This window comes from Crinia signifera, chromosome 12 (genome assembly GCF_055691185.1).
Source record: "Crinia signifera chromosome 12, ASM5569118v1, whole genome shotgun sequence".
Taxonomy (NCBI): Eukaryota; Metazoa; Chordata; class Amphibia; order Anura; family Myobatrachidae; genus Crinia; species Crinia signifera.
Genome location: NC_139228.1, coordinates 75,589,636 through 75,615,024, shown reverse-complemented (window position 1 = coordinate 75,615,024; position 25,389 = coordinate 75,589,636). Strand labels below are relative to the sequence as shown.

The 25,389-nt window shown below is 45.1% G+C and overlaps 1 protein-coding gene across 1 annotated transcript in view; it reads right to left on the bottom strand.

Annotated features, from left to right (window-relative positions):
- The window catches only part of TOGARAM1 (TOG array regulator of axonemal microtubules 1), a 67,624-nt gene that overhangs the window by 15,214 nt on the left and 27,021 nt on the right, over positions 1 to 25,389 (bottom strand). Inside the window, exons 4-10 of the mRNA XM_083166118.1 lie at positions 19,413 to 19,657; positions 18,236 to 18,444; positions 10,954 to 11,054; positions 9,449 to 9,607; positions 8,884 to 8,982; positions 2,078 to 2,232; positions 1,171 to 1,312 (exon numbers count right to left, since the gene is read on the bottom strand). Of these exons, the coding sequence (XP_083022244.1) occupies positions 1,171 to 1,312; positions 2,078 to 2,232; positions 8,884 to 8,982; positions 9,449 to 9,607; positions 10,954 to 11,054; positions 18,236 to 18,444; positions 19,413 to 19,657 (1,110 nt within the window). The remainder of the gene's footprint in view (positions 1 to 1,170; positions 1,313 to 2,077; positions 2,233 to 8,883; positions 8,983 to 9,448; positions 9,608 to 10,953; positions 11,055 to 18,235; positions 18,445 to 19,412; positions 19,658 to 25,389) is intronic.

The window sequence follows — 25,389 nt, the reverse complement described above, 5'->3', positions numbered from 1 at the left end:
GTTTTTTGATCATCTTTTATTTCACAGTCATTTTCAATGGGCTTCGTATTCAAATGTTTGGTGAAAAGTTTCACGCCTTTTAACAGTTGTCTAAACTTGGACATTTTCTCGTCATTTTATTCACCTGGGTGTCGGGTGGTGATATAAGTATCCTTTTTATTTTCTTTAAACAGTGATGTTTAATGTAATGTTTTTTTTTCATTAATTTTGGATTCTGACTTTGGTAAGAGGTGAGGTGGAAGTTCTGCTACCATCTTAATTGATCCTCCCTTCCAGTGCACAGTGGGACACTTTACCAGCAGCTTGCAAGTGTTTTGACTTCCACTCCCCTCCCAAGCCAGCACCACCCCAGAACACGCTCTACCCCCCTCCCTAATATAGGGGGTTATTCTGGTTGTCCCTCCCGCACAGCGTTCTTCAGAGGCTGGCGGCCAGCCAGCCTCTGAAGACAGCTGTGCCCAGAAGTATATCCACAGCACAGCGGGGAGTATAAGGGCGCAATCATAAAGCCCTCCTGCCCCTGGTAAGACGATCCCCAAAAAAAAAAATGAATAACGCACCCGATCGTCACTTCAAAAAACGTCAGGTTGTAAGGTATCAAAAAATACGGACGCCCAAAAATGAACATTTGAATACCCCCATTCTGTGATATATAAAAAAAGGGAATAAATGGGTGTCATAATTAAGACCAACTACAGCAAATTAGACGTCTAAAGAAAAAACATTTGAATAGCAAACTCGGCCATCACTTCAAAAGACGTCAGAGACGTCAGATGCGTGAATTTGAAAGGTGGGAAAACATTGATGCCCAAAAGTAAACATTTGAGTCCCCCCACTGAGTTCATGTCATCCAGTGTACCAGGAACAACTGATCTCTGCAGAAGCCACCGTACAGTGAATGCACCAATGAAAGCAGGTTACACACTTTACAGATCGCCTGTGTAACACATAGGGCCTGATTCTGGGTCTCATACAATTGAGTAGTTGCGGAAACCAGATCTTGATAATTTTTGGAAATCTCTATGTATTCAAAAGATTCCTGAAGAGCCCATAAGGCAAATTCTCGACCATATTGGATTAGAACCACTGAACTTTCCAAAATGCAGAACTAGGGTCAATAACGGAGGAATAGTGAATATTGGAGCCAACAAGCGAGTAAGGTCAACTAACATTCTCTGCACACAGGGCTTGGATCCGTCTGAGAAAGTCTCTCTTTCCTCTCCGGATCCCTGTACTCCGACAGCTCTTTCAGGCTGTGTTCTCTCTTCTGTCTCATCTTCTCCCGGGCAGATGTGGACATCATGACATTAACCTGCACGATAGAATGAATGCTAGTTTTTAATTAAAATGCAACAGAAATTCAAACTTTAAGTAATAGGATCTCAACTTCAGTCCTCAGGACCCCAAACAGTTCATAAGAGTAATAATTAGTTTAAAGTTTTAGAACGTGTCAGTGAGAGACATGTACAGATGGAGCCCTCCTCAGCTAGCCGTCTCTGGATAGCCATGGCTCACCAAGGCCTATTGTTCTCAGCTGCAATACAATACATAGAACAACACAGTAGGGGATTATCATAGGATTAAGGGCCTTATTTTGGTTCATTCTTTCTGACAAAATCCTTCTTAGATGGACAAAACCATGTGCACTGCAGGGGGGGCAGATGTAACATGTGCAGAGAGAATTAGATTTGGGTGAGTAATTTTGTTTCCGTGCAGGGAAAATACTGACTGCTTTATTTTTACACTGCAATATAGATCTCACTTTGAAGTAAAACCCCACCCAAATCTAATTCTCTCTGCACATGTTACATCTGCCCCACCTGCAGTGCACATGGTTTTGCCCATCTAAGAAGGATTTTGTCAGAAAGAATGAACCAAAATAAGGCCCTAAGTCCGACAGCTCTGGCTCACTTATTCCTATTAAAGGGCTGGATGAGGAGGGCTCCCTCTGTACATCAGAAGATTCCTTTTCTCTTGATCGCGATCGCAAAACAAAAACCACCATATCAGTCCCTGACGAGGGAAAGTCTAATGCCGGAGGCTGACAAATACTTCACCAAGGTAATAGTCATCTTACATCAATTTCTACAGCAGGAGTGCTCTGCTGTACCGCTCTGCCATAGACACCGGTTGGAGGCTGAATGTTCTGCTTCACCGGACTGGAATCCTCTGGCATGGAGAAGGAAGACTGACTGTGTGACTGGAAGGCAGAGGGGGATGTTTCAAACACACCTTAAAAAAAGAAGACAAGACATCCTCAATTCAAGGAACTTCCGGAATCCACAAAACTAGTATAAATCTTGGAGTTAGGGATGGCCATTGTTGCCTTTGCCATCGATGTTAACCATCGATGGCAAAAGGGCAGCTGGCCGTCGATGGTCCATAACTATGCAATGGATGACCATCGATGTTTTACATATTGATGGTCATCCATTTTCTCTGACTGATTGGCCTGTGGGCCAATCAGAATATGGAGGCGGAGCTTCAAGGGTGTCCTAGGCGGAGCTATGCTCCATGTCCCAGGAAAACTAAACTTAGTTTAACCTGGACATCGATGGTGGGAAACCATCTGATTCTGCCCCATCGATGGCAAAGCTACTTGACATCGGCCAACAACCATCAATGTTTTCTAATCATCGATGGTCAATGGCCATCCCTACTTGGAGTTCAGGGTTTAAGAAGGATGCAGAGAAATAATTAGCCAAGTCAATGTGATGAAACAGTAAGATCTGGTGTCACGCTGCAGATCATCCATCTAATTCATCGCAAGAGCAAGGCCAAATTAGCAGGGGGGCAGATGGGACTACAGGCCCAGACCAACACATACAAAAGGCAAATTATATAGCAAGAGGACGACCAGCCACCAACACCGGTCCTCAATTCAAGCTTTAAAAATCCTCTCAAAATTACGCAATTTTTTGTACATTTACAGAAGGGAGATGTTGGGCCTATACATATGTAAGGTGTTTATTTATGTATTTATTTATTAACAGTTACTTATATAGCGCACACATATTCCGCAGCTCTGTACAGAGTGTATTTGGCCATTAACATCAGTCCCTGCCCCAGTGGAGCTTACAATCTATATTCCCTACCACATGTACACGCACACACAGACATTCTAGGATTAATTTGTTGGGAGCCAGTTAACCTACCAGTATATTTTGGGATTGTCGGAGGAAACAGGAGTACCCGGAGGAAACCCACGCAAGTACAGGGAGAATATACAAACTCCGCACAGTTGGGGCCATGGTAGGAATCGAACCCATGACCTCAGCGATATAAATTAGGGTATAAATAAATGGAGCGTTTGTTCGTATTTTTTTGGGGATACCTAGTATTCAGCAATGATGGTAATTAATTACAAGTACACAAATTACAGTACATTTGCAAAAACAATCTTTTTTTTTTAATGATACTTTTTTCAAATAAAATACATCTTTTGCAAATTGGATACACAGCCAGCTTCTGCTGATTAAAATGATATGTGGCATGCCTGTATTCTCTGTCTATTTGCCACTGTATCTGCATAAAATAAATATATAATGCTACAATATTTTCCTGCCAATCACCAACATAATGTGTTATGCGGATACAGCCGCAATAACATACCGAGCATATCATTGTCTGTGTGCAGGGCCCTCATGCCTTGGTCTGTAAATACCCAGTTTGTTGTATCACTGTCTCCTATTGTAACGCGCAACGGAATCTGCTGCGCTAAGACACTTAATAACTACATTTGTATGCGACTGTATATGCTCACCACATTATGTTACGGTGTATGGCGGGAAAACACTACAGCATAACATTGTGGCTGTTACATGCTGTGCAGCAATCCCAATATCAGTACAACGATGTCACTGGCTTTGAACCAACCGTTGGCCTCGGATACTGTACACTGTCTCATATTCTAGAGCCAAATGGTCAACAATCGGTATTTCCGACACGGATAAAACTGACAATATTACCAGGTTATACAAATGTTATTCATAAAGAGTGAGGATGAAAATATTGTAATATTCTGACTGGAAGATAACCCTGGGGAGCTGCAGAGTACCACAGCAGAGACTGGTGTATCTGCGCATCAGACCACAATAAGCCGTGCACTCCACAGAGCTTGCCTTTATGGAGGAGTGGACAGAAAAAAGCCATTACTTAGTGTTAATAAGAAGGCTCATTTTGCGTTTGCCAAAAGGCATGTTGGTGACTCCCCAAATGTATGGAGGAAGGTGCTCTGCTCAGATGAGACTAAAATTTAACTTTTCGGCCACCAAGGAAAATGCGATGTCTGGCGAATGCCCAACAAATCCCATCACCCCAAGAACACCATCCCCACAGTGAGACATGGTGGTGGCAGCATCGTGCTGTGGGGATGTATTTCAGCAGCAGGGACTGGGAAACTGATTTGAGTCGAAGGAAAGATGGAAGGTGCTAAACACAGGGATATTCTTGAGCAAAGCCCGTTTGTCTGCCTGTTATTTGAGACTGGGACGGCGGTCACTTTCCAGCAGGACATTGACCCGAAGCTAAAGCAACACTCGAGTGGTTTAGGGGGAAACATTTATGGCCTAGTCCAATCTCAATCCAATTGAGAATCTGTGGTCAGACTTGAAGATTGCTGTTCACAAGTGGAAACCATCCACCATGAAGGAGCTGGAGCAGTTTCACTGTATTCTGTATTCACTGCTGAAAGAGAGGGGAAGGGGCCACAGTTAAGTTGCAGTATAGTCAGAAAACTGAGGGAGAGACAAGTACATTTACAGAGGAGAAAGTCCTCACAGAACTCTCAAAACTGAAAGTGGATAAATCAATGGGGCCAGATGGGATACATCCAAGGATACTAAAAGAGCTTAAAGGGGAGCTGATAAAACCAATAACAGAATTATTCAACCAGTCACTAGCTACTGGGGTAATCCCAGAGGACTGGAAAACAGCGAATGTAGTCCCACTGCACAAAAGTGGAAGCAAGGAAGAGGTAAGCAACTATCGACAAATGAGTTGTAGAATATCTCAAAACCAGCAATTTACAGGATCTGAAACAGCATGGGTTTACTGGGGGAAGATCATGTCAAACAAATCTGATTGACTTTTTTGACTGGGTGACTAAAGTAATTGATCAAGGTGGGGCTGTAGATGTAGCTTATCTAGACTTTAGTAAAGCTTTTGACACTGTCCCACATCGCAGACTGTTAAATAAACTTGAAATCTTGGGATTGGATTTTAAGATGGTTGAATGGATAAGAGCGTGGTTGCAGGACAGAAAACAGACAGTTGTAGTAAACGGAGTACAATTAAAGGAGAGAAAGGTTACAAGTGGGGTACCCCAGGGATCTGTACTTGGACCAGTGCTTTTTAATATCTTTATTGGAGATATTGCAAATGGAATTGAGGGTAAAATGTGCCTTTGTGCAGATGACACAAAAGATATGCAACAGGGTAGACACACCAGGAGGGGTAAAACAAATGATTGAGGATCTAGGCAGATTAGAGAAATGGTGAAGAGAATGGCAACTACAGTTGAATGCCAAAAAATGCAAAATCATGCACTTGGGTCTCAGAAATCCAAAGACTAAATATAGTATAAATGGCACTATAATGGAAACTACTGAGGAAGAGAGGGATCTAGGTGTCACTATTTCAGGGGATTTAAAGGCAGGTAGGTAATGTAACAAAGCAATGAAGAAGGCAAGTCAGATGCTTGGTTGCATAGGGAGAGGTATCAGCAGTAGAAAGAAAGAAGTAATAATGCCACTGTATAGGTCATTGGTACGACCTCACCTAGAGTATTGTGTTCAGTTCTGGAGGCCATATCTCCAGAAGGATATAAATACATTAGAGCAGGGGTGGGGAACTTTTTTGGTGCCAAGGGCCAATTGTATGATGGACAAATCCTTCGGGGGCCATATGTAAAAATGTCTCTTACAAATTGTCCTACTTCAGCCATCCCACGCTCCGGTGACTGCCGCTGAATAGGACTGACAGTCTCTGGTTGCTGTTAATTAAGAGGAATCTCGCAAGAACTACCGACCTCTCGCAAGAAGTTCCCTGTACTTGACTCCCGGCAAAGCTGCTGGGTGGGTAGGAGGGCCACATACGGCCCCCGGGCCTGAGCTTCCCCACAACTGCATTAGAGAGTGTACAAAGAAGGGCAACTAAAATGGTGCATGGCCTACATCACAAAACTTACCCAGAGAGACTAAAAGATCTTACTATGTATACTTTAGAGCAGAGAAGGGAAATGGGAGACATGATAGAAACTTTCACATATATCAAGGGCTTTAACAAGGTGCAGGTGGGAGACATTCTTCACAGGAAGAGGAGCAGCAGAACACGGGGACACGCACTGACACTAGAGGGAGGAAGGTACAGGTGGGAGACATTCTTCACAGGAAGAGGAGCAGCAGAACACGAGGACATGCACGGACACTAGAGGGAGGAAGGTACAGGTGGGAGACATTCTTCACAGGAAGAGGAGCAACAGAACACGAGGACATGCACGGACACTAGAGGGAGGAAGATTCAGGGGAAATGTGAGGAAGAATTACTTCCCAGAAAGAATAGTAGATAAGTGGAATAGCCTCCCATCAGAGGTGGTAGAGGCAAATACAGTAGTACAATATAAACATGCTTGGGATAGGCATATTAATATCTTTACAAAAAAAATAAGGATCAAATATGGTTTGAGGTAACATGTTTAAAAAAGGGGCAGACTAGCTGGGCCAAGTGGTTCTTATCTGCCATCAAATTCTATGTTTCTAGAAGTTTTGCCTTGAGGGGTGTGGATCAGTTCGCTATGCTTCGGGCACGGTGCCTCGCTACTCTCGGCACACTATTTAATTCTCCCGCCACGACCTAGTGGATGATAGGGCATGAAATTCCGCCTGTCGGTATAAATATCGGCTCAAGTAAAGAGTTTTTTTTTTTTAAATGTCGACCTAATAACCCTGTCGACCTATTTGGTGGTGACCCAATGACCGTATCCCGCCTTGAGGAATGGGCAAAAATCCCAGTGGCAAGATGTGGCAAGCTCATAGAGACTTATCCGAAGCCACCTGCAGCTGGAATTGCCCCAAAATATTGTTTATCCCACAAAGGGAGCCACTTACACTATTGAAAGCCAATTAAAGGCAAATACCTAAAGTGTAAAGTGGTGGAGATTACAAGTGTGATCTCATAATACTGTCAGAAATACACCCTGGTGGGGAATATACCCCTGTATGTACCTAAGCACCAACACTATACAGTCCTCTCTACCTACATTTTAAATCACCAATTTTTCTTTCCTAAAACACCATTAATGTTTGTGTCTTAATGTGTATTTTTTAACCTCTCATTTTCGCTACATGTGGCCGTCTCTTTATCCATCAAATACCAAATAAAGATAAAAGGAGCTCCCACTTTTTAAATAATAAGTAAAGAGGAATTTACCAAAAAAAAGTCTCTGATCAACTGTAAGGAGTGCATCCAATACAAACCCTTTTTTTCTTCTTTTCTCCTTTATTTATGAATAGCAAAGACCTAAAAGCCGGGTACACACTAGGCAACAATAAAGCCGGGTACACACTAGGCAACAATATAGCCAGGTACACACTAGGCAACAATAAAGCCGGGTACACACTAGGCAACAATAAAGCCGGGTACACACTAGGCAACAATATAGCCAGGTACACACTAGGCAACAATAAAGCCGGGTACACACTAGATAATAATTTGATGTGTTCACCCAGTTCCGACAGATCTGGTCGACAAAGCGGTCAAATCGTCCAATGTGCGGGCACTATGTAGCTGAAAAGGAGCGCTCCAGAGTGCCATCTGCACCATCTTCTGTGGACTCGAAATGAAGGGCCAAAGGGGATGTTGGCAGGCAGGGCCCCCATGCTGCCGAATGCACGCCGCTGGCTCTGGCGGCACTGGCAAGTGTGTATGCACTTGCTGATGCGGGCTCTCCCCCAGGTCCCTTCACCTACAATGTAATGCTGGGTACACATTGTCTTAATATGTACCCAGCTTAAAACAAACACTTACTGAATTTTAACAGAATCTAAAAGGTGCCCATACACAAAGCAGATTTGGGCCTATTTCCACAAATCAGGCGGTGAAATCAGCCCAAATCGGCTCAGTTTGATGTCCCCTCAGGTCCGATGCGTGGTCCAGAGCAAATCGGACCACAGCCGGTGGTCGGACCTGCTGGCTGTTTATCCACCCATCCTGGGAACTCCCTCCCCATGCGCCGGGCAATGTGGTCCAGGCAGCTCCTAGTGGCGGGCAGCGGCTGGGAACTTGTAGCGGCATTTTGCCGGGCGGCGGGGTGGGATGTGGCTGCTGAATATTTTAAAAAGACTGGCCGGACGTTGATTGGCCGACAGAATTCTCTCAGCCAATCAGATGGGAGGCCACCGTTTGGCTGAGAGAATTCGCTCAGCCAATCAGTGTCTGGCCAGTCCTTTTAAAATTTCAATCAGCCGCATCCCACCCTACCACCTGGCTGCAAGCGCCCAGTTGCCCCCGCTGCTTGGACAGACCCCGCTGCCCGCAACTACACGCTACCCACCCCCCGGCACCACCAGCTGGCCGGACCCCGCTGCCTGCCCCTGCAGAAGCTCCCCAGGAGTATTATTTCATGCAATAAATCGATTTCTTGCATGTAAAAATGGCACAAGTGCCAGATCGCATGGGAGCCTCCCGGGAGCTACCGGGGGCTCTCAATGGCAAACTGTTCCGACTTGTCCTTAAGACAAATCGGACAGTGTATCCCCCATCGGGTTTTGCCTTTAGTCGTTGAACAAATGGAGTTTTTCCCTTATTTACAAAATTAACAACAAAAAATAAATGGAAAAATACACAAAAAAAACCTAAAATGCGTGTTTTGCCTTTCATTCTCACCTCTTCCAATCACAGCCACAGTATCCTCCGATAGGTGATTGGTCGCTTCAAAGTCATGGTTGTAAGTCTGCTGGAAATTTGCGGCTGATCCAGTTATCCCTAAATAGTACATTAAAAAAACAAATTAAAAATGTGAAAAAAAAAAATTGAGCAACCATGTTTTCCAGACATAGGACGGCACATACTTCAGCACACAGCAGCATTAACCCTTTGAGTGCCAAGTGAATTTGTCAAAATAGGTGTGAAAATTGGCAAGCAAGCATTTGTATTTATCATAATGACCTGTAATGTTGCCTTACATAGGAAATATAATATTTTTGGACACTTTTTGTTATTTGAATTTATATAACATATGTGAGAGACTTTTGCATTTTTAGCGATATTTTGAAGATCTCTGAGATGTTGGCACTCATTGACTGACTGCTTTCTAGGCATAAAAGTCCATTTAGGATATTTGCAGAGAGGCATACAGACTTCACAAATATAATTACACAGCTCTATGACAATGGGGGAAGGGGGGAATCACTGAGCCGGTCACGGAAAGATGATCCGCGTGTTATCCTACCTTTCATGGGCCTTGCTGGTTTCTGCAGGTCCTTGGACGGACGTCTGGTAACCGTAGAAGTAATCTCTTTGGGAAAATCCTCCTCAGCATCCGTAGTCCCATTCCTGTAATTCATCCTCTGTCCAATAACAGTCACTGGTTTTTCCTTGGCTGGGGATCCTGTGTAATTGAAAAAAAAAGAGGTCTAAAAAAACAATACTGAACATAAGGGTAGATGACAAATCTTTGATGACACACAGGAATACACACACACACACACGCACACCAGTACTCCACATCAAAGGCTGCCCATTAATCACATGCTTAATTGTCTGTGTGCGCGCAACAGATACTCGGGGCAACTGAATCTCAGTTGATAGAAGAGACATGAACGACAAATGACAAAAGAAATGCTGAAAAATTATGTAATATATAGCTCTTTCCAGTGGGTTAAAAATTTTATTTTATTTTTTTATAGTAATGGTTAATATACTTGTTTATTTGCAGAAATTAGGCAGCACGGACAAGGGGTTAATTTTAGAACAAAGTAAAGGAACTGAGAAAAGTAAATATGAGGCTGAAAGGATGGAAACGAACGTAAAAAAGACACAAAGATAAAATCAATACAATAGAAAAAATGGGTTTTAAAAAGTGTAGATTAATAGGTGCTAAACCACCGACAGAAAAATAAGTACAAACAATAAAATATTAATATAATACAAGCAACACTTGTATAGAGTGCTTATGTTTTTATAGAGGTTTCTTTATTTATTTATTTTTTGCTTTGTTTCCAGGTATAACTCTCCTCCTAAAGTTGTAACCATGAAATAAACAAAAGGTGTAATGCTTTCTTAATCTTTATAGGTCTGGTTCTTTTCACCCATGTGCACAAAATACTCAGTGATAGGGATCTATCCCTCGCCTGTTTCACATAAAACGTACCATAGTCACTTCCTAATAAACAGAGATTATACACATAAAGGTTTCTTTATGCAAACCCAGTATATCTCAAAGCCACTATGTCCATGTGGTGTAAATGAAGCTGCTCTTTTGGCGTCTAAAATAAAATATCCAATTTTTAATGTTGCATTGACTTTAGCCAGCTATTTGGGTACTATGGGGATTATGTATAACCCTATGAGAGTGTGTGGATCGTTCGATCGAACGAACTAAGGTCGACATACATTGGGCCGACGGTCCTTAGGTCGACGCTTGGAAAAAGTCGTCTTGGCTAAGGCCGACAGGGTCAAAGGGTCGGCAGAAGCATTAGGTCGACAGTCATGCCCTAAGTGGAAGGTAGGGCATGAAATACCGCCTGTCAGCACGTCTGCTCCAAAAAAAACGTGAAAAACCCATGTCGACCTAATGTTCCTAACAGAGATAGTAAGGGAGAAACAGAAATAATAATAAAAAAATTGCCTTTAGCTAAGAGACTGCGCAGTTATTGAGATTTTTAGGTCATCACCATGGTTACCAAGCTTTACATTAGAAGTGACAATAAATAAGTATATAGACAGATAACTCACCTTGTTGGAGACTCTCTGGCTTTTTCACAGCGTCCCTATTTCTGGCGGACAGTACTCTTGAGGGGCGTAATTTTGGCTTTGGAACAGAAGACACTTCAGGCCTGTAATTGCATAGAACAGAGCGATATAAAAAGTTAGTGAAAATAAGACAGTAAAATGACCCAACAAAAAATGTATAGTCCGGAACATCACTAGAGAACGAGGGGACATATCACATAAAGATGATCATCGATGTTTACTTTGAAGGTAAAACAACTGCAGCACCAGACAGACACCGTACACAGATGGCCGTCAAGTCATTAATAAATATAACAGGCACAGGAAGGCAAGAAAAGGGGCTGACATGACTTATTGTAGGGAGGGCCCTGCTCGTCACAGCAAATGGATATTCTTGCTGCACAATTAACAGTGAATGTTTAATGTATTCAAGCTCATGTTAGAATATAACGTCATAGAAGACGACATGCCTGAGTACTTGCTGAATTATGAGAGAGGCTGGTCTTTTAGACCAAGAGAAATTTGCTATCGGCATTAATAACATACTGCAAATCTGTGTGTATGCAACCAAAAAAACAACAACACAGAGGTGGAAATTTACTAAGATGTGTATTTTACTTCATATGTGATGTTGTTATGGGCAACCAATCAGAATCTACTTATTTCTTTAGCACCCTCTAGAACAGGACAGACCAAAAAAAAAAAAAAGAGACTCCCAAAGCTAACAGAGTTTGCACATTTTCAGTCAACTCACTGACACCAGGCATCTCCTGCTGTGTATAGGGATTTGCTTATGGAGGGGCAAGAAATAGACCGGCGCTTGATTGGGGGATAATGGAGAGGGAAGGGGGGGGGGGTCGAGATTAGTTTCACAGAATGAGGAGCAAGAGAATGGAGATAGAAAAGTAAATAAAAATATGAATAAAATAAAAAATAAATAAGAATAAAAATAATGAAAATAAAAAAATATAATATAAAATAATAAAAAATGGCGATAATGTTTTACAGCCCCTTTGAGGTGTTTTAGAATGTCCCGGAGGTTGACCTGTACTGTGCTACCTCTATCTAAAGTACCTGGAGTCCGTTATTGGAGCTCCCGTGTGCAGCCAAGCGATACAGCGGCAATGCGCTGTTTGCTGGTTCCAGCGTGTCGGAGCTCCGGCGGGTGACGTCACCGTCTCTTCGGCAGCTTGTGGAGATAGCGAGAAAGCGTCTGACAAGTCTTCTTCCCTGGGGGCATAGGCGAATCTAGGGGGTGGTCCGGGGGTGCCCATTGTGTAGCTGAGGGATGGGGCTTTCCAATGAGCCCAGCCCCGTGTCTCTAGCCCCCTGGGAACCAGAGATACGGCCAGGCAAAGCTGGAACGTTTTCCCTATAGGATAACATGGGTCCCGCTAATTCCGACCCCCACCCAGTTCAACGGCTGCCAGTTCCCCCTTTCGGCATCAATGAAGCTCGAGGTTGATCTCAGTCCAACCCAAATCGCTGGGCCTTCAATCTGATACCAGGCTGGATCCATATGGGTTAATTGGTTCCAAAGATATTGAGGTTAAACCGTTTTTTTTTTTCATTTCTTAAATGTCATTTCATGACTGTTTATGTTCTTTGAGGGCAGATTTCTCTGGAACCAAACAGCTCAGTTTCACGGGACCAAAATCATTCGAAGCCAACTCAAAAGTTCTTCAATATGATACTGGTCTCATTTAAATGGGTCAGTTGGTTCCGAAAATATAGCTGGTTGGTTAAAGGGGGGTAGGGAGAGGGGAGTGGTTTTCTCTCCCCCTCACACCACAAAATGCAGAGTCTAGGCTGAGGGTCAGCCTGAGAATGTCCCTGCATGATCCTGGGACCATAATCCCGGGTAAATCCCTGCATTTTCTGTTGTGAAAGGGGTATTATTTCAAACAGCCGTGACCTGCAGTGCTCTGAATACAGCTGTCACCCCTGCAGCTTCCGATCCAATTCTTCTCCCCGCTTTCACCTCAGCCCGCCCCCCCTTTAATCATGTAGTGCCGGCGCCCGGCGTGCTCCCCCGACGTCACGCACAACAACAGCGCGCACAATATTTCAAATGTCCACTCGGCTAGAGGGGGCACCAGGAGGGGAGTGGGAGCGTGCTCTGCGCTGCGCTCTGCTCCTCTCCCCATAGAAGCAGCTGCACCGCTCTCCATCTCTCCCTGCAGCAGCAGCAGCGAAGGCCCATATAAAAGTTTACAGTTAGTGGCACTTTTGGGGGCATTGCTTAAGGGACGCTAGAAGTGGCGGTATGTGGGGGCATTATGCATAATGTGTGGCTTAATGTGTAAGGGGCATTACGGTGTGCAGCATCATGTGTAAGCTGCATTATGTGTGCAGCATCATGTGTAAGGGGCATTATGTGTGCAGCATCATGTGTAGTGGGTACTATGGTGCGCGGCATCATGTGTAATGGGTACTATGTTATGCGGCATCATGTGTAATGGGTACTATGGTGCCATCAAGCAAGAACCCCCTAGCAATGAGCACGTAGGTAAGCAGCACTTATGTGGCAAATATGTAATGGGCATTACGGTTTGTTATATAGTATGTACTGGGCATCATGATGTGTGACACAATGTGTAATGGGCATTATGGTGTGTGGCCTTATGTGTAATTGGCATTACGGCGTGTGGCTTTATGTGTAATGGGTATTACAGAGTTTGCTAAAATGTGTAATGGGCATTACTGTGTATGGTCGAAAGTGTAATACCACATCCCTTTTTGTGATGCCACGCCTCCTTCCCATGAGACCACGCCCCCTTTTTGACGCGCGGCTGCGCCGCGCAAAGGTCCCCCTGCTATTATGTCTAGATCTGGGACCACCCATTACCATAATTCTAGATTCGCCTATGCCTGGGGGTTCTTTTTAAAACGATCCAACGCATTTCCCGTCACTAGGACGCTTTTTCAAGGATTGGATCATTCTAAAAAGAACCCCCAGAATAGAAGAAGACTTGTCAGGCGCTTCCTCGCTACTTCTACAAGCTGCCGAAGAGACGGTGACGTCACCCGCCGGAGCTCCGACACGCTGGAACCAGCAAACAGCGCATTGCCGCTGTATCGCTTGGCTGCACACGGGAGCTCCAATAACGGACTCCAGGTACTTTGGATAGAGGTAGCACAGTACAGGTCAACCTCCGGGACATTCTAAAACACCTCAAAGGGGCTGTAAAACATTATCGCCATTTTTTATTATATTTTTTATTTTCATTATTTTTATTCTTATTTATTTATTTTTATTTTATCCGTATTTTTATTTACTTTTCTATCTCCATTCTCTTGTTCCTCATTCTGTGAAACTAATCTCGATCCCCCCCTGCCCCTCCATTATCCCCCAATCAAGCGCCGGTCTATTTCTTGCCCCTCCATAAGCAAATCCCTATACTACCATCGACCATAGGACCTGGCGGCTCCAGCATAAGCGCAAGTACTGTCTTGTAGGAGTAATTCCTGCATATTCCATCTCCTGCTGTGTGACGTATAGAGCCAAGAAGTAAGGCTACGTCAGGACTTTCTCCTTGCCCCCCACCCCCCTCCACCGCATTACAATATGAGGATATACGCACAAGCACATACAGAATATTCCTGCTGTGTTTGAACTACAGCAGACAGCGACAGGTTAATGTTCTTAGTAACCAGACAACTTGTGTGGTTTATCATTTACTATGTCAACTCATTTCATGCGGACACACCACATTCCTCTAAACATTGGCCGTCTGAGCCCTAGTTACTCTTTTACAGCCAATACAGCAGGTATGCACTTGGAACACTTAGTAAAACACGCGGACGGCCAAGTATATAGCTACGATGCTGCAGAGGAGATTAAGTAGAAGATCATCGCTAGGGATCTGTTTTTTGGTTCTTATATTAATGGCAGAACCACCTCCAGCAGCTGCAGAGACGCCGTATTGCTGCTCTGTAGAACGTCACAAGGACTTGGGAAACTACAAGCTTCACAGCTTACCGAGTGAATTAGAAATCAGGCCCTTCGTTTCCAAATAAACTACACACTTTCCAGAAAACATAGATCCCACTATGTACAGCAGATACCATGTTGGTGATTAAAGGGGGCTTGTGAAATGGAACCCCTAATTGTGCCCCATGTTATACAGCGCAGTGCAGTGTTTTGGTTGCTTACAGATGTGTATCTAGGGTCCATCTGGCACATCTCTGCAATCTGCAAGCTGGCCTAGCTGTAACGTCACGTCTGCATGGCAGCATCCAATCACTGTACACAACATTTAACATTTTTGCATGGTCTTCAGAAATACGCCTCAGCCTCGTATATGGCTGACTATATACATACAAGTGAGGGGGCATCAGGATAATTATTATACAGACACACACACACTGCCTCATGGGAACCAAAGTTTGCAGTAAAGCGGTTAGGGCCTTATTCTAGTTCACTCTTAGAGACAAATTCCTTCTTATATGGACAAAACCATGTGCACTGCAGGTGGGGCAGATGTAACAGGTGCAGAGAGAGTTCGATTTGAGTGGGGTTTTTCTTCAAAGTGAGATCTATATTGCAGTGTAAAAAGAAAGCAGCCAGTATTTACCCTGCACAGAAACAAAATAACTCACCCAAATCTAATTCTCTCTGCACCGGTTACATCTGCCCCCCTGCAGTGCACATGGTTTTGTCCATCTGAGAAGGAATTTGCCTCTAAGAGTGAACTAGAATAAGGCCCTTAGTGCGTATAAAGGCCCTTACTAAAGACTTACTGCAGAGGGTGTACTGCCACGGAGACTGGACCCGGAGTGTGACGGGTCTCTGTATGAGGACAAAGGCAGCGCAGGAGATTGCACAGCTTGTGCTGGGAGCGGGAGAATGTGCGTCTTAGGCTGCTGAGACTATAACACCGCTGCTGGCCGGGAGTCAGCGAACTGGATGAAAGGAAGAGTCTGGCGCTAAGGTGACAGCGGTAGCCACGGAGCGCAGAGCGTGCCGCTACTGTAAGGGGGTGCAGATAAGTGGGGAGCGATGACCAGTGCAGTGTCACTAGATTATGGGTGGAGAATGAGGGCTTTGCAGATTACACAGGGAGAGGTTCTGGGTGCGGATAAGGAGGTGCGGTCACAGTTGGGTACACACTGGGCAATGTAACGTCTGTCTGTTGTAAATTGTAGGTTAGAGAGCGAGTACGCCATACTGGTCCGTTGTTCACAGACATGTCGAGTTGTTGGTGACGCCTGGACTGCACATGTACTGGCTGCAGCATAGGCAAAGGCAAGGTCAAGGACAGGTCAATGAGACCTATTACTGGCTGCAATATAAGAGGGACAATTCAGTGGTACATACTGCCTACCACCATATACTGGAGACTAGATAATGAGGAGCGCAGGTACCTGCTCATCCTCCCGACACTGGAGAGACTGAGATTTCTATTGCTTACATCAGCCCTATTTTAACAATGCCACGTGTTTCCGAGCTATGCAATTGCGCCCCACAGCAAATGCTTCAGGATGGCGTGAACCAAAATCCTCCGAGCTTACTGTGGGCAGTAACTATATCAAGGCTCTTATCTTTGGAACTAAAAGTCCTGGGTAAAGGCGCCTCATCCACTAGCGCGACAGGGCCTGTTTTCACGCGATTCCGATGCATTGCATTCAAACTGGCACATTGCATGTCCTTTTCCTGCGATTGCGAGGACAGGCGCGCTCCCGTGCACCTCGCATCTCAATCGCAGAACAGACGGGCTGCCATGAATATTTCTCGCAATCGCACATGAATAGGTGCACACCGCAGCACATTTGTACACATGCAATGCGTTCACACGCATGAGATTACTCAAATAAATGTTTATAAACGGTAAAAGCCCATCCCGCCTGACGACTCGCACGTGTACATCGCAGGGAAAAAGAAAAAAGGTCCTTTCAGATTTATCACATCAGGTGGATCACTATAGGATTGATTGCAAGTGATATTGCATGACCTTGGCGATGGGGTTACCAGTTCAACAAGAATTGGTAGTGGCACAGCCCTTGGTGACCGATGCAATATTTTTTTCGTTGTTAAGTTAGAACAATCTAAATGCACTGTCAGATTTCCCATGATAGACTGTACCGACAACTTTCAGGTTCATTTGCAAAACATATATACTCAGTAAAAATAAATAAAAAAAAAATCTTAAACCACCACCAAAAGTTGTGCAAACATTAAAACCATTTCTAGACAATTTGGCTCCCAGTACCAACAGTACAAAATGCAATTTAAAGCCCCCCATGCACATTTTTTACATATTTCTTTGGTGGCACACTGTGTGGCCTCACTGAAATGGGCATGGTCTTCCTGCAAGGGGTGTGTCCTTGCAGGAAAAGTCTATCAGTAAAAGGACAGACTCCCGGAAGAAAAGCCTCCAAGACAAGTCTAAACTCCTGAGCGTGCTCCCGCAGCAGGCCTTAATGGTCGTACCAGCAGGCTCCTGCAATTACGGCTGAAAATTTCTAGTCGCTGGTGGTCAAAATGAGGTAGAGACAGAATGAAACTGAATTGCTTTCAATTTCCAGCTCAAACTGCTGGTTGCTGATGAAAACGGTACACTGAGCAATATATTGCTGAGAGATATTAAGAGAAAATTGCTCAGCGACGAAATTGTACCGTGTGTACACACCTTAAAAGGGGCATATACACACTGGGCGTTTTTGCAGAGCGATGATGGAGAAAATCGCGGGGCTGATAATGACTCGGTGCATACACACTGAGCAATTTTCGCACATCTAAGCGATTTTCCCAGGGGTGGACATCCTGCTATGGGAAGCTGTCCACCTTGGTAATACCAGCACATGAGCGGCATCGGGTGGCAATGATGCGGGAGCGCGCATCAGCGCTCGCCGCTGGCCCTTACACACTGGACGGCTTTGGAACTGAAAGCAGCTCAAACGGCAAAACTGAGGTGCATTCAGCTTAAATTGCCCAGTGTGTATGGGCCTTGAGAGAACTTAGATGCGAGGATTGCAAATCCCCTTTGCCAAATATAATTACACGGTGCAAAGTTTACTGGATACTTTCAATTTACTAATCCATAATTTACCTAATGATCACTATAGACAAGTTGAAGAACCGGTATTGCTAAGGACACTAGCAGACAACATGAATTCAAAAGCCATCTAATCTATGCCAGTAAACGTCAGTAAATAAATACCTGGTCACTAAGGAGGTCACGGAGCAATACCTGCAGAGAACCCTTCCGGCCACCAACAGTTATTAACCTGGCAGTCTATTCATGCAGTCGTTGCAAGAGAAATAAATCAAGTGGGCACTCACACTCTCTTCAGCTGTGGGGTGGGAGAGAGCGGGGAGGTCACAGATTCCCGGCTGTAGACCCCACTCTCACTATAGCCATCATCTATCGGCGAATCCATATTCAGATCGATTTTCATGGAATCCGGGCTGTCGAGGTCAGAGAGACTGCCGCTAATTTTGGCTCTCTTCTTAGCGGCGCTGTTCCGCAGGTGTCGAAGAGAACTTATCATCTGCAGCGGGGATCGCAGACAAGATTCGTCACATAAATCAGTTGTAATGACGGCATTCAATGATCTAGCGCTACATTCTTTTTTTTTTTTTAAAGACAACTTTATCAATTTTCTCAAGATAGGATAGCACATGTTTACAACATTGTATTTTCATGTATAAACTATCTAGCGCTACATCTAAAAATAATATGAATAACCAGGACTAAGGTAGGAAGGGATGACCAGATAAAGAAGGGTATATACATTTGAAAAGGAACATTTGGCACAAGACGCGTGCTAGTAAATGAGCAAAGGACGGGAAATGTAAATTTCCCCCATTCTGCGGCATACTTTGGGGCTGATTCAGGAGCATGCATCCCAATGAAAACTAAATGGTTAATACACACTGGGTGATTTTTCCCAGCATGTATGGTCAATGATGATGATGGGGAAAATCACTGGGCTGAAAATCGCTCCGTATATATACACACAAAGCGATTTTCCTAGGGGTGGACAGCTTTCCATAGCAGGACGATTTGGAAAGCCGTCCTCCCATCGCTCATCTGCTGGTTATACCCGCAGATGAGTGGCGGACAGCAGCGATGATGCCGGAGCGCACACCAGCGCTTACCACTGCCCCGTACACACTGGGCGGATTTGGGCTGAAACGAGAAAGCTGAGCTGCTTTCAGCTCAAAGTAGCCAAGTGTGTATGGGCCTTTAGGGGTAAATTTACTAAGGTGAAAGTTTTAGAAGTATGAGATGTTGTCCCTACCAATCAGATCTAGATCTATCAGATCTAGTAACATCTAGAGGATAATAGATACAATCTCATTGGTTGCTAGAGGTAACACCTCGCACCTCTAAAAACTCTCCCCTTAGTAAATTTAGACCTTAGACTGTGTGACCGCGCTATCTAAACGCATTGTGCACCTCTCTGATGTGCTAAATTCCAGTTATGGTCTCTATCTCAGATGATGAAGTACGAACCTCTTCATGGTCATCCTCGTCTCTCAGACTTAATTCCAAGAAGTCAATCGCAAGGTTCTCTTCATCGCTGGTCTTCTCCACGGGTGAAGAATCATTCCAAACAAAACGGTCTCTTACTGGAATAATTTCTGGAAACTTGGTCCCCTTGGTGATTGGAGGGACAGGTTTGGACCGATTGAGATCTTTCCGTCCCGATGGTAGTCGCGTGATTGGATCTTTAAGTGGAACTGCCGAATCATCCTTACCTGGGGGTTAAAAACGTAATGAGAACTGAAAGAAGTCTTTTTTCCCAACTGACAAACTGAAAAACACAACTGTATATAAGGCACATAATACACTTATGAAAAGCTTTTCTGTACTTCACTGTTCCTGTACTGTATTACATTTATGCTTTCTGTTAAGCACCTGGAGTCCTATTGGAGAAGGAGCGCTATATAAATAAAATTATTATAATAATATAATTTACTAGATTTACAGCTCTACGTCATAATTACGGACTACGGTTTCCTCCCCGGATTTCTACCGCAGGTAAGCTAACTTGGGGGTGGGGCCAGTCCGGCCCCACCCCCAAGTTAGCTTACCTGTGGTAGAAATCCGTTCATGTCAACAGGCCATGAATCCTGCATATCTGAATAGCGTGATGCGATTACAATGGAATCAGGGGCTGGGATGATATTTGGCTGCGGGGCAGGGGTGGTGGTGGAGTGTTTTGCAGTGGGAGGGCTCAGTTAAGCTTCATAGAGGGAGGCAAATTTAAGTAGTGGTGGTGGTAAACCATCAGGATGCTTGTGACTTGTCTATGTACCACCAATAATTTGGCAACATGGATAATCCGGTACAATGCTTGAAACAAGGGTGTTGGGTTATTGGTGGAGTATCAGTGTTATTCTCCCAATTCTGCCCACTTCACTAGAAAGTAGGGACGACCACACTTCTGGGGGACTACCGGCTGCCTCCAGCACTATCTGGGAGAGTAGATAAGTGTGTTCTGTGCTAATCATTTCTACAGGGTAAACCTCACCATCGCTAGTGCAACACCAACACTGCTCCAGTAACGTGCGCTCTCTCTCAGATACCCAGCAACGCCCAAGTAATATAAAAAGTGTATCATATATTAGGGCTGATATGGACTGGAAGCAAAGCATAAGAGAGCAAATACATGTGCACCTTGCGCAAACCATGCCGCACTGCAGATGGGGCAGATGCTTCAGGTGCAGAGGGAATACAAGCCATTTAAGCCTTACAAATTCAAAGGAAAATCGGCAATTTTTGCTTCTTTATATCTTTGTGTTTTATGTTGTAGGTCATTATGGAATTGAAGTGCACTTCTGGAATTATAAATTCATTTATTTTTTATTAAAACAAAAAATTTAAAAATCATTATTTTAAATTGTTGTAACTATTATATTGAGTGCAGCTGCGCCTTCTAAGGTGTCAATTTTTATTGTCGCCACCCCACACTTTTGTTAATCCACAGAGGTACACATTTCCTTTGATTAGGGGATGCAGCTGATCTTACCACCAGTGTTCTGGGTCCTACACACAGAGTGATTTTCAGCCACTTTGAGCGATTTTACATAACGGTGAAGGAAGGAGGAGGAGGTTGCGGTGGTTGGAGGAAGCAGCAAGCCTCCAGGCAGTGGCGGATTCTGTCCCACTAATATACTTTCACTGCCTTGAGACCGGGAAGTCGGACGCACTCAGCATTACTTCCATCCCTCCCAAGCACTGCTGAGTGGGGAGGCGAGATTCGTTTCTAAGCAAGGAGCCCGGAACTCGCTGCCTTCTGTGTTGGAGAGTGGGGTGCCGAACGGGGAGCCGGGACTCAATGCTGTAGTCACTGCCGAGCAGAGAGCCGGTACTTACTAATGTTTGGGTAAGTGGAAAAAAACCTCTTGCCCTCCCTGTCTCTAGCTTTTGCTCCCCATTTCCCCCATCTCTCACTGTGTCTCCCACATCTCACACGGTCTCTACCACTCACTTGCTGTCTCTCCCGCTATCTCTTGCTCTCTCCCGTTGTCTCTTGTTGCTGTCCCCGCTGGTGTGCACCAGCTAAAAGAAGAGGACGGGCTTGCAGCAGCAGGATCCAACACAGATCGCACCAGCCCTCGGCCGCCTAGAAGCCTCTGCGATCTCCGGCGTCCAGCGGTACCTCTCCTGGAGGCCTGCTGCTTCCTCCAGCCACCTCAACCTCCTTCAGCCGCATGTCACCGCCGGGACAAACAAACGGATTTTACTGGACAAGAGGACCGACCAGCGGTGGACCTATAGGTAAGTATATTGTGTGTCATTGTAGTATGTAATAAAGTTCTATTTTTAATATTGTGTGTCTTTTTTTTTTTTTTTACTATTTGCATTATTGTAGAACTACAAGTACCAGCTGGCCCTTTATTGTTCAACATGCTGGGACTTGTGGTTCTCCAAGTCCCAGCATAAGGTGCAGGCTTGCTGGGACTTGTAGTTCCACAACAATGTAGAATCGTTACTATTTTTAACAGTCCAATCAGCCCGGTGCCCACCGCCCTGGGGCACCGGGGACAGCCCCGGGCTTCAGGCCGGGCAGGGGGTATCCTGGAGGGGGGACTCCTTCATGGGGGGGTCCCCACTCCCCCAGGGTCCCTGCCTTGCCTGATAGCCGCAGGGATGAATGCTTTGGCCAGAGGAACATGTGTAAAAAGTTTCCCCTGGCTGTGGCATTACCCTGTTGGCCAAAATTTAGGGGACCAGTACTCATTTTGTCCCCCGTATTTTGGAAACCAGGGCTGGCCCTTGAGCCTGGTGCTGGTTTTAGAAATCCGGGGGCACCCCAACATTTTTGGCCCCTCAATTTCTAAAACCAGGACTGGTTCTTTGAGCCCGGGGCTGGTTCTAGACGTGGGGGGGGACCCCATGCCGATTTTTAAAATGTATTCATTCATTCTTTCAGTATTTTACACTGCACGGATCCCACTGATCCGTGCAATGTTGCCACTCCATACGTATTTGTATACGGCCGCCAAATACATATTACGACACGTTATGGGTACGAACGGCTATGACATCTGAAAATACGAATGAGAAAAAAATGACAGCTTAGTAAATTTCTCATTCATATTTTTAGGTCGTATACGGCCGATCCCGGTCGTACCTGTTCGTACTGGGATCGGCCGTATTTGGCCACAATAGTAAATTTCCCCCTAAAAGCCGCCTAAACAGGGTAGTACGGACGGTGTATTGGTTGGCATTACTGCCTTAATGCACTGAGGTCATGGGTTCAATTCCCACCTTGAACCTAACTGTTTGTATATTCTCCCCGTACTTGCGTGGGTTTCCTCCGGGTACTCCGGTTTCCTCCCACAATCCAAAAATATACTGGTAGGTTAATTGTCTCCTAACAAAATTAACCCTAGAATGTCTGTGTGTACGTGTGTACACGTGGTAGGGAATATAGATTGTAAGCTCCACTGGGGCAGGGACTGATGTGAATGTTCAAATATTCTCTGTACAGCGCTGTGGAATATGTGTGCGCTATATAAGAAACTGGTAATAAATAAATAAAAACAAACACTTTGGGCCTTATTCAGATCTGAGCTCAGTACAAATTTGTTTGGAAAATGGGCAAAACCATGTGCACTGCAGGTGGGGCAGATGTGACATGTATAGAGAGAGTTAAATTTGGGTGGGGTGTGCTGCAAATTAAATCTAAATTGCAGTGTAAAAATAATGCAGCCAGTATTTATCCTGCACAGAAACAAAATAACTCACACAAATCTAACACTCTCTATACATGTTACATCTGCCCCACCTGCAGTGCACATGGTTTTGCCCATTTTCCAAACAAATTTGTACTGCGTATCAGATCTGAATAAGGCCCTTTCTGTGAGAGATTTTAAATGTCTCATGCTGAATCTCCCGTTATGAAGCTCTTGCAGAAATCTCTCTGTGTAGGGCCAATTAGAACTAGCATGGGTGCCGGACGCGGTCCCGACAGTCATTTACCCGACGTCGGGATCCCGACTGTAAAACTCCGACAGACGGGTGCCCGACAGCCACCCGCTATTCTCCCTCGTGGGGGTCCACGACCCCCATAGAGGGAGAATAGAATAGGTGGCGAGCGCAGCGAGCCCGCAAGGAGCTTTGCTGCGCTCACCATGCTGTCTGAGTCCGGGCAGTCTGGATCCCCCGTCGGAAATAGCGGTGGGCGCCTTTTCAACGCTCTCTTTCCCAACACCATTGAAGAAGCATCTCGGCAGAACGGACCCAACTTTAAAAGCAATTAGGCCCGGTTTGCCGAGAACTGCCGTGGATTGTCAAGGTCACAGCTGTATCTCAACGACCCACGGCCGTTTCTCACGGCCACGCCTCCTTTTCGGCGCTCAGCTGGCGGGACATTGAATCACACCTGCCGATTTGCGGCCGAGCAGAATAAAAATGGGGCCAGGGTCGCGGCCGTCAGGACGGACCGACAGTCGTGACCCGGGATTGAATCCCCCCCTAAGTAGGTTTGCTCCAACCTGAGAATCAGGCCCAATATGTTTACAGCGATCTCCCTAGTATAGATCAGTTACTCCCTGAGTATTTATGCCAGGCATGTCCAAACTACGGCCCTCCAGCTGTTGTGAAACAGTCCCATCATCCCTTGCAACAGTTTTGCTATTGGGGAATGCTAAGACTCTGGCAAGGCGTGCTGGGGTGTGTAGTTTCACAACATCTGGAGGGCCACAGTTTGGACATGCCTGATTTATGCTCCAACGCACAGACTCCTCTCCCATCTTGTTCCTTCCTTGGGACCCCCAGGCCACTTGTGTTCCCATAATAGTGCATTTACCTACTCTTACCCTGTAATCATGTCCTACCGTATTACTGCTGTATGTTGCACCTACAGATGTCAACGTACATTAATGGGAGCAAATACATTTTTTGGGGGTGCTCCATCACACCATATCACCGAGCATGGGAGTGGGAGGAGAGAAAGGCAGTTGTAGACAATACGCTCAAGGAGTTTGGAGGCAAAAGGGAAGGAGAGAAATGGGTGGGTAGTTAGCGAGAGAATTCGGATCAAGGGTAGGTTTTTTAAGGATAGGACAGACAAGAGCATGCTTGAAGGCCGAGGGGACAATACATTTTTCTGTTGCTGAATGTGCACAGTGTCCCCTCACATGGCTCGCTATGATCGACACACTATTATAATCTCACTCTGTGTCCACTCGGATAGTGAAGTATGAACCAAGTCGACCTGTGACAGTCGGCACCAACAAAAGTGTGAAAAACTCACGTCTACCATGTGACCGTCGACATTGACGTCGAACTTCTGTTTCTGTCGATCTAAACGCGGTAGACTATCTGTAGGCATCTAACTAGACGGGTTTGACTAAGGGTGGTCAACCTAGACATCGTAGATCCGCCAACCGGATACTAATCGCAGAACCCTCCCTACGCTGAGTAAGTGCTGCCTATTACAGCGCCCCACTAGTAGACTACAATGCAGCCCCCTCCCTCAGCACAGACCACATCATTGGTCCCTGCATTGTGTGTCATTAACTGTAGAGACTGACAGATTCTGCAACGAACCAGGCGCCAGACATATGGTACCTGTATATTTTACTGCATAACTGAGATTTACATGTGTCCGCTCCTGCTTAAGCCTTATATTATTTAACTCTACTACACTTTTTTTTTCCTTACCAATAAAAACCCCCCATGATATAAAGAACCTATTTAGCCCCACACTGTAAATGCAATGAGGGCCCTCTTGTCAAGTTTAAATGCCCGTGGGGAAGTGTAAGCAATAACCTTACAATGACCTGTGCGAGACACAAAGACTGGTATTTTGCAGCTCTTGCCTGAACAACCCCTCTATTACGTGCTGTGCTGACGGCCCGAACTTCCTTAGATCTCTCACCTTATAATTAGCAAGCGGAAACGTCACTGGCATTCCAGAAATACTGAGCCGTAAGCAGACCCGTCATTCTGCTCTCCTGCTTAATTATACTCGGTG